General features: G+C 46.0%; 1 protein-coding gene across 10 annotated transcripts in view; it reads left to right on the top strand.

Moving 5' to 3' along the window:
• Positions 1 to 16,998, top strand: part of HMBOX1 (homeobox containing 1) — a 121,126-nt gene that overhangs the window by 39,437 nt on the left and 64,691 nt on the right. For all 10 annotated transcript variants that reach the window (XM_050314784.1, XM_050314779.1, XM_050314781.1 and 7 more), the window contains exon 2: positions 7,418 to 7,501. In XM_050314784.1, the coding sequence (XP_050170741.1) occupies positions 7,479 to 7,501 (23 nt within the window). In that variant the 5' untranslated portion in view covers positions 7,418 to 7,478. The remainder of the gene's footprint in view (positions 1 to 7,417; positions 7,502 to 16,998) is intronic.

Raw genomic sequence — 16,998 nt, 5'->3', positions numbered from 1 at the left:
TTACGCAGAGAATTTGCAATTTTCAAGCGATACCACTTTCCTCTTATTACTTTTTTGTGCCACACAGCAGTGCAAAAATAAAAGGATTGTGAGGCATTACTTATTTCTCTGCCCTGCTTGTTCCTGGTACTAGTGATGGCAGATATAATTCTGGTTTCTTTTCTTGGGTCAACAACTGGGAGCAGGTTCTTCAGCTGAATGTGCATCTTGTATTGGGCATCTTCATACTCACCTAGGATTGTGTGGTATTTGTTCTCTGTGCCTGCCAAGGGTTTTACATCCAGGCAGATGTAAATTCCAAGCATTGTGGACCAGACCACTCTGTGGAAAAATGCAGCTTTTAGGAAGTGTTGCCCCGATTTGGCAAAGGAAAAGTTAAAATCTTTTCAAATAAAAAGAAAATCAGGTTTGGTTCAACCGACAACGTTTCGAAGCCCCTGCCTTGCAATTAATGCCCTTCTCTCCAGTGACCTGATGCCAGGTACAGTGTCTGGAATTCTGCTAGAGAAGGTGGTGGTGGTAACTCACTGAGGTGTGTAGGGCTTCCCTGGAGATTCATTGATGCAGGAAGGGCCCTGCCTGTCCCGTCAGGTGAACACTCTGATTTCTCAGAGCTGTTGTATGTTCTGCAGTGCCTCTTGTTTTCGTGCTCTCGGCCCTGCCTGACCTGCAGGTCAAGGAATCTGAGGCTTAGCCTTCACAGTGAGCTCTGGAATCCTCTCTGGGACAAGCCAGCTGCAGTGGAGGTGGATTCCCAGTTATGCTTGGCACTACAGAACCTCGTTCCAGTTGGCATGTGCAGTGCTACCGTGTCACCGTGTTCCTCGCAGAAAACTGGCCAGGTAATTTGTGTTAATTGGGATGTTTTCTGAACAAGCCTCTCACTTACTGTGTGTTTGGCCCAGGCTGGGACTCCAGGGCTTGGCAGTGTCCCATCTGCAGCTCTGTGCAGATGAAGGGATGTGCTTTTAGGGTGTACCTGGAGTTGAGGGTGTCGTGTGGGGGCTTTTAAAGCTCAGTTCTGCTTCAGGGCACGTCCTGCCTGCTGGTGGCTCTGTAGGAGTCAGCTGGCTGTGAGCTACTGGCCTGATCTCATCCTCATCCATTCCAGTGCTCCAGCTGATCTGAGTGGATTGGGATAACCTGTTGGATCCCTAAGGAAGTGGCTGTTGCAGCAGTCAGGTGCTGTCCCTGCTCATCAGGAGTTTGTGCCTTGCTGTCAGTCTTCCACTGTCCACATTCACGTGTAATTTTAGCCAGAAAAGCAAATTCAAGTCTGTCCTTTGGTCCAGGCAAGTTTTTAGACATGATTAGAGGGGACAGCGTGGAGCAATTGAGGAGATACACCAGCAATGTTAGAGTTGGAAGCTCATTTGTAAGCAATAGTGAAAATACCACCCAGGCTCTCTGCTGAAATGTCTCTGCAGATGGAACTTGGTGACAGCATTTCATTTTCCAGCTGCCATTAAGGACAAAGCAATAGTAAATTACATCCTTTTACTGGGATTGCATTGCCTTTTATGTATCTCTGGGACTTCTGGAGTAATTTGGGGTCCTTTCCAGTGAAATACAGATGAACTTTTCTGCCTTTCTGGAAGCCTTGGGTGAGTTTGGGAAACTTCAGGATTTTGTGAGCTCAGTTTTTCTGTACAGAGGCTCCATTGCCAGTCTGCTTCAAAATGGAGCCCAGCCTCTGGTTTGCACTGGAGACAATTCCACCAAATTTAGGTAAGGAGGTTTGTTTTGTGTGGAATTGGAGAGGGAAAAAGAGAGAAACAGTTCTATCTGCAATCCTTGGCTGATTGTTCTGGGGAGATCTGCAGGGCACAGGGAAGCAAGGACTTACTCACTTGCTTTTTCTTACATTTACCAGCTGTGGCTTTATCATGAGGTTGAGGTGTGTTTTCTAAAGGAGAAAGGCTTCTGTCCAGAGTTTCCCTTCAGTCAGAGAGTTCTGAGAAAGAAGAGGATCCCATAAAAAAATTACAGGCTTGTAAATGTGACAAGGTGCTGCTGCAGTCCCTCACCATAATCCCAAAATATGGCTTTCTCCTGTACAGTGGAGGGTCTGGTGAAAACACAGTCACAGTAAGAATGAAAACAGAATTGGTTTGAGGGGACTTCTGAGCAGTGTTTTCAAGGATTTTTGTGTTCATACAAAGTGTGATCTCTCGCTCCCTTCGCTTCACAGGTTGCTCAGGGAAGTGCTGGAATCTTAAATCTTGGAGATACTCAAAAGCCATCTGGACATGGTCCTGGGTTTTGGAGGCCTTTTTGAGCAGAGGGCTTGGATAAAAGGGCTTCCAGAGGTCCCTTCTAACCCCATGGTGTGATTCCTGGGGGTGATCCTGTGCAGGGCTGAGGGTTGGACTCTTGAGAGCACTGTCCAAACGCTCCCTGAGCTCTGTGATGTTTAAACACCCAGAGCAGTGATATTTAAATAACTTGGAGCACAAAGGCTCAAGAACTCTTTGTGTTGCAGTGCAGTGACTGCACAGAGCTGCTCAGGAGGGGGCAGTGCTTTAGAGAAGGTTCCTGACCTTCCTAGAGAAGGTTCCTAACCTTGCTTGCCAGGGCACAAGTCAAACACATCCTCCAGTCATGTGGCAGAGCTTTTTTTTATTATTTTATTTTTTTATTTCCCTAATAGGCCTATTTTGGGAAAATGGGCTAAAGAGTCCTAGATTAGCTTTAGTATTTTGGACACCAGTCCTACTTTTGTGCGTGCACCCAGATGAATTTATCGTGAAGTTCGGATGCAAGTGCGGTACCTGGAGCTTTAAAAGCACTGGGTAAATAACAGCCTGTCTGAACAGCTCCCAGGAATAAAGGACTTGGAGCTGGCAAAGGAAAGGCTGCTGTCTGCAATCTGGAGCCAGACACATTCAAAGTAGAAATCAAGTACAAATTTGTAATGGGGAGGGTGATTAATCACCGGGATGAACTAGAGTTGGATGGATGGGTCTTTGGGCTCTTGCTGGGTTTGAGGCAAGATGTCCTCTGGACAGAAGTTAAGCCAGGTGACTGTTCTACTTCAGTGTAAGAGAAGCCCATGGAATCAGAATCATTTAGGTTGGAACAGAGCTCCAAGATCATCCAGCTGGAATGAGCCCAACCTGTGACTGATCCCCACCAGAGCGCTGAGTGTCACGGCCAGTCCTTCCTTGGACACCTCCAGGGATTGGGGACTCCACCCCCTCCCTGGGCAGCCCCTTCCAGTGCCTGACCACCCTTTCCAGGAAGAAATCCCTCCTGATGTCCCACCTGAACCTCCCCTGGCACGTGTTTATGGACAACACACGTGAACATTCCTGCACAGGGTCCACCCAGGAGAGCTGGCAGTTCCCACAGACCTGGAGCTGCACGTGCAGTAGAAGGCTCGAGTTTTGAATTATTTTTTTTTTGCTGTTTCTAGGAGAGGGTTGGTTTGCAATTCTGCACGAATTACAAATCTGGCCTTTGCTTCGAGTTCAGCAGTGGCAGAACTTCATTCTTTGGGCTTAATTTCTTCACCACCCAACGCCTCAGGTTTGTCAGCAAGGCTGGAACTCGAGGCTTCTGCGTTTCTGGTGTGACAGTTGTGGTGGTGGGGCCCATGTCCTCAGGCAGAGTCCACGCTCAGCCACTGATCCTGCCCCGTGTGGCTTTAAGCCAAGAATTCAGCCCCTCTCTTCATGTTTTACTTATGTCAAAATGATGCTGCTTGTCTTCCCCAAGGACAAAAGCGTTTAATTTCTTATTTGTAAAGCCCTTCTTATTTTTTTTTTTTTAAGAACTTACCGAGGAAGGTATTAGTGAAATACAAAGCGATGGCTTTTTTTTTCTTTTTTTTTTTTTTTTTTTTTACTAGGTGAGTCACTCAGAAATTAAAAGAGAAAATGAATTTCTCTTCCAAATAAGTGATATCAGCCTCATCTTTACCAAGTGACTTTCTCCTTGCTGCTGCAGGGCATTGTGGATCAGGGTGAACTCCACTTCCAAACATTTAATTGCACACAGTGAGAAATGAAGAAAACTGAAGTGGATCCCAAGAACGTATTAAAAAATTCGGAACTAAAACGAGAATGATTTCATGTCAAGTGAGACAAATGCAGAGTTGATACTCCAGCGCTTCACACTTCCACTTGTCCTTGGCACTGAGAAAATGAGATTTTTAATATCTGAAAAACAGATTGCCGTGAGGACTCATCCATTGTAAATTTAAGCTGCCTTTATAGCAAACTTAAGCTGGGGACAAGATTGTTCATTACATCAGATTCTACAACTGCAGCCACGATTTCCATATTAATAGTGACTTTTTTTTTTTTAATTTTTTTTTTTTTAATTGTCTGTACCAGCCCTAAGGAAAGGGGAACTGGTTGTGTTTTCCCTGTCTTAGCAGGTCACTTATTTAATGAATAATGCGAAGAGGGCAAAGGTCTGTGAGCTCTTACCTGCCTGTCACTGCAGACAGTGGTGCCACCTGCCTTTGCTGCTGTCTCAGACCGGCTTTGGTGCTTTGGTTTGTGCTGAGAGGGAAGGAGGGACGTTGAGTCGTGATTTCGGTCATGATTTGTTGGTGACTGATGTTGGTCGGGATTGGATTGTTTTGACTAAATTTACGGGTGAGGGGTGGGTTGGTTCCTGTCTGGGGTGCCCTGAAATGAGGAAAACATTTCAGCTTCAAACTACAGGCCTGTCTGGGGGTGGGGAAGGTGTTTTTGTGCCCCTGAACTTTGGACTGACGTGGAGGCAAAGGCTGTTTGTGCCCCTTTCCAACAGCAGCCGCTCTGTGCTGGCAGCAGCCTTAGGAAGTTCCAGCTTCCTCCCCTTTCTCTGGAGCTCCATTTGCTTTCAGACCTCAGGATGATTCCCTGTCCTTCCCTGGTGCTTGGCTCGGTCTGGGGCAGTTTGGGATTGCACTCTGAGTGTAATAAAAACCAGCTCAATCCTCTAACACAGCAAAAATGGAGATCTTTTTCTCTGCTGAAATCCCACCTGTCTGCACTCCCAGATCTGGAGTCTCCTGGAAAAGCTTCTCTTCCTCTGCTGTTCCCATCCCAGATTTGGTCTAGATCCTAATGGCTCTTCACCACATTTGAGGTCCATGCCATTTTTTCTCCTCTTCCATTCCCATCACTGATATCACCCTCCTGCCTTTGTCATCCCAAAACCTGAGTTACTGCAGCCCTTTCTTTGCCTCTCTTATCTCATCTCCTCGTGTTCCAGTTTTAATCCTGCGTTTTCACGATGATGGAAAGTGATCTTTCCTTGCTGGGTTCCCTTCTTTGCTTCTTCCACGCTCCTCACCCTGGAAGCAAATCCTTCTCTGAGGGATCCAGTTCTCTATCATTAGCCTCTCTGACCTTCAGAAAGTTTGTATATATTTAAGTCTAATTTGTTCCCCTTTGGAAAACAAACCGGCTCTCTGTATTAAAATTTGGCAAGAAGTCAACAGCATGATCTCATTTTTTTTTTTGTGACTGCCTCGGGGAACATGTTTAAAATGCAGTTAAGAGATTTAACAGGGGAGGGGTTTGGTGTGGAAGTCTCTCTAAAAGGTTTGGGGTGGGTGACTGGGGGGGACCTGGGGGGTTGTCCCTCCCATCCATCAGTGGTTTGGCGCCACCGTTTCGCTCCCAGGCCGCAGGACGTGACCTGTCATCGTGTCTGTGACCTTGCTCTGGGTGACCTCCTGTCCTGGAGAGGAAGAGGCAGCTCCATGTGGGCCACATGGGTTGTTTTGGAAGTGGCAGCAGCCAGCTCTGAGCAGCTCCCCTCCCTGGGAACACCCAGCTTTCCTTGGCCACGGCCGGGTGGGAGAAGGCAAATGGTGTGGACAGGCTGGAACCTCCCAGGAAAGCTGGTGGCCAAAGCTGATTGCTGCTGCCTCTGGGAGTGCTCAGCCAGCCCAGCCTTTTGTCCTGACAGTTCAGGAGTTCCTTCACGAGGGAAAAAAAAACAAAACACAGGAATGGTGGCAGCACCATCCTTGGAGGGCTTGAAAAGCCGAGTGGATGTGGCACTTGGGGACATGGGTTAGTGGTGGCCTTGGCAGTGCTGGGGGGATGGTTGGACTCAATCTCAAGGGAGGGGATTCTCCCCCTCTGCTCTGCTTTTTTGAGACCCCACCCTGCAGAGCTGCCTCCAGCTCTGGGGAACAGCACAGGAAAGATGTGGAGCTGCTGGAACAGGTCCAGAGGAGGTCACAGAGGTGCTCCCAGGGCTGGAGCCCCTCTGCTCTGGAGCCAGGCTGGGAGAGCTGGGGGGGTTCACCTGGAGAAGAGAAGGCTCCAGGGAGAGCTTGGAACCCCTTTCAGAGCCTGAAGAGGCTCCAGGAGAGCTGGAGAGGGACTGGGGACAAGGACTGGAGGGACAGGACACAGGGAATGGCTTCCCACTGCCAGAGGGCAGGGAGAGCTGGGAGATTGGGAAGGAATTGTTGGCTGTGAAGGTGGTGAGGCCCTGGCACAGGTTACTCAGAGAAGCTGTGGCTGCCCCTGGATCCCTGGAAGTGTCCAAGGCCAGGTTGGATGGGGCTTGGAGCAACCTGGGACAGTGGAAGGTGTCCCTGCCCATGGCAGGGGGTTGGAACAAAATGGTCTTTAAGGTCCCTTCCAACCCAAACCATTCTTTGATTCCATGATCTTAGGGGGCTTTTCCAGCCTAAACAGTTCTGTGATTCTGTGGTCTGTGTAGGCCCAGGGGATTCCATCTGGGATAGGTGCAGTTCTTCCCAAAGCCTCCTGAAGGTGTGAGAGAGGAAGAGTCATTCTGTAGTACCTGGACCACCTTTAACCACTTGGAAGAGGCAAGATGTGTCCATCCATGATTGCTACCCCTGCATAGCAATCCATGATTGTCAACATTAGTCATCTCTTTATGGAACAGAGGAAATCATCCCAAAATCCATGTGCTGCTCTATCCACTTGCTTTCTCACCCGTAGCCTGAAGTGTAAACATTGTCCCTGGATGGAAGCATCCTGCCTTTCTCTTTCCCTTTGGTTAATAGTTTGACTTTTGGAGCACTTTCAGTCCATGTTAGTTTGGGGAGAAAAACATGAGCAGTAATAGCTAAAGAAAACTCTATTAGGTCATTCCTCCTCAGAACACAGTACCTGTCTCTGAGCTCTCTTGAGGATGTTGGCCAAATAATCCTTTTAATAGCTTTTGTGAGTTAAAAGGGTAGGTAACTGTCATAAGGCTAAATGATTGCATAGATTAATTTACTTGTGGCCAAGAGAAATCAATTGTAATTTAAATTTTTGTCTCTGGACTGATGACACCACCAGACTTTCTCCTGAGGAATGTGCCACGTGCTTTGAGGTCCGTGAGCCTCTGTGGGTCTGGATTAGTGACAGCTTATCCAGAACAATGGGACTGAATCTCTTTGCCTTGCACAGACATCTCTAATGTGTCTTTTCCTTGTGTCTTACAGAATGGTGAATAACACTGAAGACCCTCAAGAGGCTTTATAACGTCCCATCCCCATGTAAAGTATGCTCAGAACTTTTCCAGTAGTGTAAGTACAAGCTGAAGAAGCCCAGAACAATTAAGATCATTTGATGGTGTTTTTTCCTGTTAATTCGTGTAAAAAAGAGCAGAGAAATGGTTGCTATGATTATGAGCAGTTGGCTGGAGAGTTCCACTCCTTTGGTGGAACATTTAAACCAGGGAATAGTAAAATAACCAGACATTTAAATCAGGGAATAGTAACTTATAATTCCTCACTGCTGATGTATTGTTGCTCTTTCTATTTTTCTGTCTCTGAAAGAGCAAGAAAACCATGCAGTTCTTTGAAACTTGGCCTTGATCAGAGAAAAATTCATACATCTACTGAGCATATTGGAGAGATACTTAAGGGATACCTGAGCTGGGCAGGAGTTTAGCACCGCTCCAGACTTGGCTGAGAACACCATCAGTTCAGATTTACATGGCAAAGGCAGAAAACCTGGGGCACCTCACCTTGGGATTGGATGGGCTGTTCCAAGCAGTATCTTGGGCCCCAGGTGGAACTGAAGTTGTGTAAATCCGTCAGTTGTTTGGATTTTTTTAAATGGCTTCTGTCATAAATCTTCAGTGTAATTGGTCTCCATGCCTTTTCTTCAGTAAATAAGCAAATGAATTCAAATGTTGAAGCTGGAAGGCTGAAGGGAAAGGCTTGGCCTGCTCTGTGCTCTCCCTCAGCTCCCACTGGCCAGTCCCATTCTGCTGCTCCCAATAATCCCTGTTGCTGGCTTGTCCCCAACAATCAGATTCCTGAGATACTTTGACCTCTTGACTTTGGATTGTGCTTTCTGTCAGTCTGAGCAGGGAATAATGGAAAGGAATTGGGCTGCTGTGAATGCAGCCACGTTTTTCCAGCTGGATTATTTCAAGGATGAAGATTTATCCTTGTGGCAGTGCAGTCACAGGCTTCTGTAGAGGGAGCCACAGCAAAAATAAAGCTGCCAGGGATTTTATTTGTTGGAAACCAAACTCCAATGGATTTTAAAAAGCCTTCTTGATACAGCCCTTAATTAGTTATTTTCTGTTGCTGGTGGCTTTAGCCTTCTATTCAAAACCAGTGGTTTCCTGCTTCATTGCCACTCCCCTGAGCCACCTCCTCTTCTTTCCTCTGGCTGGAAATATGTTGGATTTCAGTATTAAAATCACCACTTGGAGTTGTAAAGATCCAGTTCACGGCAGGAGAGGAGTCAGGAGGTAGGGCCACATTGCCCTGTGCATCTTCATTATCCTGGTAATCCAGAGTTGGCAGAGGGATCTCAGATCACTTCGTGTGAGCACAAGGACAGTGTGACAGCTTTTGGCTTTGTGTCAGGCTTTCACCATGGATTTCCAAAGTGGGAATTGCATGGTGTGAGTTTACTGTGCAGTTTTCTGCCCTGTTCATCAGCTGCCACCTCCCAGCAGAGCAGCAGCAGCAGCAGCTTTGATTTATTCCAGTGGATGTGCAGTTAATAGGAGGCAATGGAAACAGAGGTGAACAATTTTTGAGGGAGGGGAAACCAAGATGAACCTATTTGGAAGGGTTTAGAGAGTATTAAATTAGAGCAAATGGGCCAAGATGACCTATTTAGGTATAAAACTTCCAGATTAGACCATAGATATCTTTAAAAAAAAAAAAAAGGGTAAGTGGGATCAAGAAGGGGAAAGAAGAAAATGGAGTCTTAAAAAAAATTTAAAAGTTCGAACCTAAATACTGAATAAGGTAAAAAGATTGAACAGTTAAAACTGCTGGTAAGGGAGGAGTTGGGTTATTCCCACTCACAGAACAGCCAAGTAGGAACGTGGCTGCAGTTACCATTTCTCCTGCCTAATTTTTGTCCACAGCTGGATGGGAGTCAGTACTTGAGAGGAGTTTGGGGAATGGTGTGACCACAGAACTCTTGATTTTGGTCTCACAAGAATCAGCCATTTATCTGAAACTAAGCCCTGTAGCCAACACATGGTTTCTCTCTCTTGGGCTCTCCATAAATATAACGGGAGGAATTACTTGTGCTTCATGGGCTCATGGCAGTATTGATTAATTAACATGTGTTAGGAGTGGGCTGTGACCATCAGCATGTTTTGCATCCCTCAGAATATGAGTTTTGGGGGAACCAGACAGTTGCAGCGTCGTCACCTGAAGTTTACCTGAATTACCAGGCTGGTGCTTGTGAATCTAATTGCCAGCAATGACAGGGCTGTCTGGGGAGTGAGTAAAAAGCCTTCTGAGTGGGAAGAGAATGAGTAATGCAGATGGAAAAGGACTGGATTGAAGCCTTGTCATCATTTAGGGAAAACAACAGAAGGGAAAAAAAAACCTGAGGATGTGGATGTTCCCAAGTGAGCACACGTTGAAGAGCAGGCCCTGGAGTTACAGTGGCTTGGAGAAAAAAACCACCACAGGTTGAGCTGTAACTGTCCCAGTGCCCTTGAAATGTGGCACAAACCACGTTAATTAAACTTGGGTGAAAGAAGACTGAGCTCATTTTCTCTTTTTTGTCTTGCTTGACGAGGTATCAGGTAAATAGTTGATGGTTGTAGGAATATCCAGTTGGCTTTTTAGGGCTTCCTTAACTGAAAGAGTGTCCTGCCTGAGCCTGTGGTTTTACTTTAGGATAAACCAGATGAGTTAATTTGGGATTTCACAGCCACTCTGAAAGGGTCCTAAGGAAAAAAAAAAAACAACAAACAACTATTGAATGGAAAAATTTCTTCCCCAATATTTTTTCCAGTGATGGATTCCCAGTCCTTCCCAGAGATTTAAAAGCCCTGTGGATGTGGCACTTGGGGACATGGGCCTTGGCAGTGTAGGATGCAGATGGGTCTTCTCCATATCATGCAAGAGGAAATTTCCCTAGTTCAGGTCTGGACTGCACAAAAAAATTGCTGCTTTGAGAGCATTAATTAGGACATTTGTTTCTTTTTGAAATGCTTTTAACTAAAATAAAACTCTTAACATGGAGGCAGCTGTGGCCAAAAGCCCATGTTTTTGCCATTGTGATTTATATTCCTCAAGGAGACACCGTTATCTGTTCCTGAGTTGTTCTCCAAGTGGAGTCTCTGTCTTCATTAAGGCTGTGCCAGTGAAACTGCACTTGCAGACTGGTTTTTCTAGTGGAAAATTATTTGCTTTGTAGTTAAGCACAAAATCAGGAGTAGGTGAGGTTCAGCTGTTTGCTGGGGTTCGATTTTAGTTTTCTGAGGCAACAAATCTCTCTTTTTTGGTTGTTCCTGCTGGGGTTGGATCCTGAGGGAGAACGAAGGGGCCTGAAATACTTCAGGATGACTCTTTTCCTTCCCGTGTGGAAGAGGTGGTGGAAATCCTGGTGATGGCTTTGCTTGGAACTTGTCCTACACCTCCTCATGTCTGGTGCTGTGGATGGACCCTGTGGGATGCCTTTGAAAAAAACACTCAGAGTTTGGGCAAGGACTGACTCTGCCTTCCTGCAGAATTCCTGTGTGACTTTGAACAAGTCATTTGGACTTGTCTGACGTCCAACCCCTCTCTGGGAACTCTTGGTCCCAAAAATTAGAGTAGTTTTACTTCTCTGCCTCACAGGGATCTTCTGCAGGAAGATGTGTTACAAGTACTTAGATGCTCCAGCTGGCAGAGTTAATGGAGGAGAGTTTGGAGATGCTGTCTGGATTTTAATAAAGGACTGGTCAAGTTTTGAAGTGAAATGGGGAAGCAGAACACAGCACTGTACCTGTGGTCTTGGCAGCTGAAAATATGTGACTTATCAAACACTCCTGGAATGGTTTGGGTGGGAAGGGACCTTAAAGCTCATCTCATTCCATCCCCTGCCATGGGCAGGGACACCTTGCACTAGACCAGGTTGCTCCAAAACTCCTCCAGCCTGACCTGGAACACTTCCAGGAGTGAGACCAGTCTGGTGTTTAGGTCAGGCCCACATCTCAGGTTTATTGTCCTTGACTCTTCGTGTTTCTTCATGTGGCTTAAAGGCAGTATTTCAGAGTGCTGGTGAGATTTGCTGTAATTCAAGCACACAAGTCCTGCCCTGATTCTGTTACAGAGCTGATATATCCAAAGTTTAGTCTTTGGCTCCCGAATCCAAGAGCTCCTCCTTGCTCTTGGCACAGGTTTGGGGCTTTGGGCCCTGGTTCAGCACTCAGCTGCCACCACAGCTTTTCTCTCTGTTTGTTAGTCCTTCTGATCCCTCAATCTGCCCTTGAATCCAGCCTCAGAGTTTGAATTCCTGCCTTGTTGCTGCAGAATTGCAACAATAGCAGGAAACCCAGATTTTGGAAGTGGGGAAGGTTAGGGTTAGACAGATAAGGTGTCGGTGCGAATCAGTCTGTGCCTCGAGTAGAATTCAGAAGTGCCTGGCTGCGAGCCCTGTGCTTAGTCAGAGGTCAGTCCCTTTTGTAAGACTTGGATTATGATAATAATTGGCATTTATATTGTATTTTTTGCCTTGTAAGATCAATCTCAAGTTCTCTCTCTCTCTCTCTTTCCCAAAGATGTAAAGCAGAGCAAGTTCCTCACCCGAGCGGGATCGGTGGCGAAAGCGCTGGGGTTTGCTCGCTGCCAGTAAAAAATCCTTATCAGCAGAGAATTTCAGAGACTGGGGAGGGGAAGAACAGCTTGTGTAGAAGTGGTGGCTGTGGGTTTGGGGCTCTTTAACTGGCTGAGGAACTCAGAGCCTCCTGAAGGAATGATGTGTTGCTATTCCGCTCTCAGCCTGCCTCCCCTAATTTGTGGAGCGGGGAGTGTTTGATTACGCCGGATTTATTTTCAGGAGTTTCAGGCTGCTCTTATTAATTGTCCCCGTTCTGATGGAAAGCGAGTGGCAGAGCTCTGCATTCCCCAGCCGGTGTTTTGCATTCCTAAACAGACCCTGTGACGCTGAACCTCCACGGATCAGCCCCGAGCCTGATTTCCCTCCTCGCTGCAGCGCCAGGCTTTCATTTCCCTGGGATGAGAGCAGTCATTACAGGCATTACATTTTGTTTGTGAATCAGGGTGAATGGGAGTAGAGTCCTTTTGGAAAATCAGGGCCCAGAAACGCCACTGCAGGAGATGATTGTGGCAGTGTGTGGATAAGGAGGGCTCTGTGTTCATTGACATGATGAGCACTTCAGGCCTGAGGCTTTTTCTCTCTTGAAAACTGGTACAACTCCACTGAAAACAGTGGAGTTGCAACTGATGAGTGTAAGTGATGAATCAGATCCTTAATCTGCTGTTGTGCTCCAGAATTCATGGCAGACACTCCTGTTTTAAAGGCAGCTTTGCTTAATATGGTGCAAAGCTTTGGGCTTTCCTGAAATGTTTGTGCTGGCTGTGGATCACAGAATGGCTTGGGTTGAGGGGACCTTGAAGATCATCTCATTCCAACCCCCCTGCCATGACAGGGATGCCACTCACTGGATCAGGCTGCTCCAAGCCCCATCCAACCTGGCCTGGAACACTTCCAGGGATCCAGGGGCAGCCACAGCTTCTCTGGGCAACCTGAGCCAGGGCCTCACCACCCTCTGAATTAAAGGAGATTCACTTGTTCAGTAAGAACAGAAAAGGCCAAAACTTGAATTTCAGAAGGCTGGGGTAGTGTTATGACCCTGAATGTCCCAATTTTCTCCCAGCAGTGCCTTAGGACTGCACTGGAAGGGTCACAGCCTTTCCCAAACCATTCTGAGATCCTGTGTGGAAGAGGAAGGAGCACAGAATGGAACTTCACTTGGGTCCTTGGATCTTGTCAATATGTATGGAGAGAGAAACAATCTTGCAGAACATAAAGCACGGTTTAAAAGTTAACAGGGTGGGCAGCTGGCAGTGAAGTTTCTTTGCAGTCCCTGGTTGTGATCGGAAGCTTCCAGAGTGGTGCTTCCTGTGAATTGGGTTGTTGGGTGTCAGACTGGTTGATAAGCAAATTATATTGCTTTGGGAATAGCAGTGCCCTCTTTAATACCCATTTTTGCCTGGATCAGACCTCCCAGAGAAGGGGTCCTGCCCTGTGCCACATATCAGAGAAGGGGAAAGCTGGCATCTCTCCCCGTCCTGTTTGCCCCAGTTGATGGGACTTTATCAGAATCATTCTTAAACCAATTACCAGACTTAGGATCCTGTTCTGAACACTTTGGCTCTTGCCCACATCGATATTATGCAGATCATATCAAATACAGGTCTTATATCAAAAAGCACAACTGGTTTTGTAAGTCTTGAGCTTTGCTTATTAGATAAATAGTGAATTTTCATGGGAGCTGGAGAAGGACCTCTGCAGAAGAGCATCTCCTCAGTGATGCTGGAGTACTTCCTACTCATCTACAGCGAGTAGAGGAGTGGAAAAAAGTGATTTCTTGTGATCATTAAAGAGTCCAGAGCCATTTTCTCAAGTGTTAGAGGTGTTAAGGCTGGTGTCTGGCCTTATTCCCAAACGGGTAATTGAATTGCTTTGAACTTCTGCAAGTTCAATTGGACATGGACTTAGCTCGTAGCTGTTTTTATGGGATTATTCTGCTGTGTTCCATCATCTAGAAAGTTAAGTGCTGGGTAAATGATTCCTGTGTCTGCGTGGGCTGGGGCTGTGAGAGCAGGTGAGAAACCCTTGATGTGTTTGTCCTTACTTTTCTCTGGGAGATGCAGGAAAATGAGGCAAGAGAAAACCTCCGTGTCTGCCCATGTGCCCCCACTCGAGATCGGGACTGTCAGAGCAGGGGGAGCCCCATGTCCAAAGGGGGGAATTCATAAACAAAGAGGGTGAAATTCATTAAAAAAAAGAGGGTAAATGAATCTTGGTGGGATGACAAGGAAAAAAGCAAAGCTGTTAAGAACCCCTAAACAACCTCCACTCCTGGAAGTGCCTTCAGAAGTGAAGGAGTGAAGCTGCATCTGGTTGAGACCTGCTGGATATTTTGCATCTGTGGATTTGGGAGGGATAATAAATTCTTTTTTTATTTAGCTCCTTATAGTTCTCCCTTCAGTCTGACTCTCAGGTTCCTTCTGGATGAGCCATGAAAGATAAGCATGGAGTTTTAATGCTTTAGAGGTAGCAAGAGGCAGTGAGTGGGATTGGGCCCATTTTCCCATCTTCTTTGGGGTGTGACTGCCAGCTTAATGTAAGGAATGTAAATAGGTTTGATACTTTCAGCTACCTTTTTTTTTTCTTTTTTTTGCTTTTTTTCTGTCAGGACCAGAAAACCCTTCATTTTAAGGGCAGGATTCGTTTGTTAAAAAATCAGTCACTTGAATTTTGAGCTGAATCAGTCCTTTGCAGGGGTCTCGCTTGCAGAATTTCAGGGAGGAAAAAAAAAACACCCCACGTGGCCGTTCTCCGGCGGTTGGTTCTGTTTTTCAGGTATCTCCCCGAGGAAATTTGACAGCCCACGGTGAGAGAGAGTTTTGCTGTCTGATCAGCAGATAAAGCATGTGATTACACACAGAGATCTGCTGCTGTAGAGGAGATTCTGCTAGCCTGGCAGCAGAGTTTGCCTGCAGCAAAGCAGTTGGGCCATGGGCTGCGTTCTCAGGGAAAGTGTTTGCCATCTTTTATTTTCTCCTAAACCCCCCCCCCCCAGGTCGTTCTGCTTGTTTCTATTTTACTTTAATCCCTGTTACTTTTGCAGCTGATTGTATTTCAGAGGGAAAAAAGAAGAGGGGCAAACAAATTGAATGACAGGGTTGCTCAGGAGGATAAGAGGCTCTTCCAGCAGTGTTGGTGGGGGGATGAAGTGGTGAAGAATATCCACTCATTAATGAAATTATGGTGATTCTGAAACGTCTGGTTTACTTAACTGCTTTGTAAATTGATCTTTAAACAGGGTAAGTTTATGAAAATATTTCAAAAAAGGGGAAGGAGCTGAAGCCCTGCTGGAGTAACAGCTGGAAATAACGTTGCTGTAGTTACTCATTAAAAAGTCGTAGATAGTTGGCAGTGTTGGAACGTGTTCAATAATTCCACCTTTTGCAATATTTGTTTTGGGTTTTTAATGGAAAATTCCAAGTTCCTGCAAGTTGTTTTAAAGACATAAAAGACACTCCAGTTTTAAGCACATAAAAGCATTATTTCTAGATTTGATGGTTGTGTATAAAAGCACGTGAAAATGGGAATAGGAGTCCCAAATCAAGCAGAGCAATAAAAAGTGTGTCAGGTGCAATATATGCTGAGTATGTAAATATAAGCAAGGCAGTTTGGACATCTGTATATGACATCAGTGAGACCAGCAGGGATATACTCTGATTTTAGTGTTCTTATCTTTTCAGCATTGAGAGATTACCCAGGAGTTCCCTAAAAGGGTTGGAGGGCTGGAAGAATACTTTACATGGACAGACAGACAGATAATTGAGTTTACTTCGAGTTTTTTTTATCAAATTGCCAACATTTTTCCCATTATTGTGTTAAACACAGGATAATGGACTTATTTTGGCAGTGGGTTTGTTGCTCTTAGGTGGCTTTCTGAACAGGACTCTGGGACACAAGTTGGAAATCATTGAATATCTTACTTTTAGGGCAGAGGGTGGCCTTGTCCAGCAGCCTTTGCATCCCTTTGCACATCCCTGCTGCATCAAAGTGGGACAAATTGAGGCCAGAGCACTTTCCCCCATCCAGCCACGTGCCACAGAAGGTCACCCAGCGCTCGTGCATCTGAGAACACTGCAGTTCATTAGCTGTAATTCACTAAAGGATACTTGGGATTCACTAAATGATTATGTGTAATTCACTAAAGGAGATTAATTTGGCCTGGGAACCCAGAGCCAGAAGCTGAGCCCTGGCACTTTCAGACAAATTAGGAATCACACCCAGATTTTTCTAAGGGAATCACTGGCCATGGCCACCAACTGCTGCAGGAGGGTGGGGAGGCACAGGTTGCCCAGAGAAGCTGTGGCTGCCCCTGGATCCCTGGAAGTATCCAAGGCCAGGTTGGATGGGGCTTGGAGCAACCTGGGATAGTAGAAGTTGTCCCTGCTCATGGCAGGGGGTGGAACTGGATGATCTTTAAGGTCCCTTTCCACCCAAACCATTCTGTAATTCTGTGATTCTGTGAAATAAGTGCTGTGTTGCTGGACAGTTTTGAAGCCATCTGGAAGGTCTTGTTTCTGTCAGATGCGAGTTTTTTGGTTCACAGGGCTAGAAGGACAAAAGTTTTGGGTTTCTACATCTGTGACAAATGGGAGATTGAAACTGAATAATACATGTTTTAGTATTAAACCTTGAAGAGTCTGTAAAGCAGGAATTTTGAGTAGAAGTAATTCCGGATGGAGGCTCTGGCTCATTAAATTCCCCAGTTCAACCAAGTACTTGAACACATGAAACTTGATGTTGGCAGATAAATGATTCAGGAGATGGTGACTTTAGAAATACAGGTAAGAAATGCCCAAACCAGGTTTATCTCTTAAGGAAAAGCGAGTTGGCATATCCAGTGAAAACCACCTGAAGCTCAGATGTTTAAAGAGATTTTCTGTTTGAAAATGAGCTGTCACAGGGCCTTGCGGGCTGTGATGAGTCAGTAAGTCAGTGAGTGACACTTCTCCCAAAGCTTGGAGGAAAAGATTGAGCAGCCCTGCCTCCCCTGGAG

The sequence above is a fragment of the Myiozetetes cayanensis genome, unplaced genomic scaffold, assembly GCF_022539395.1.
Source record: "Myiozetetes cayanensis isolate MyiCay16 unplaced genomic scaffold, myiCay2020 scf2-11, whole genome shotgun sequence".
NCBI lineage: Eukaryota > Metazoa > Chordata > Aves > Passeriformes > Tyrannidae > Myiozetetes > Myiozetetes cayanensis.
This window is presented reverse-complemented; position numbering and strand designations above follow the sequence as displayed.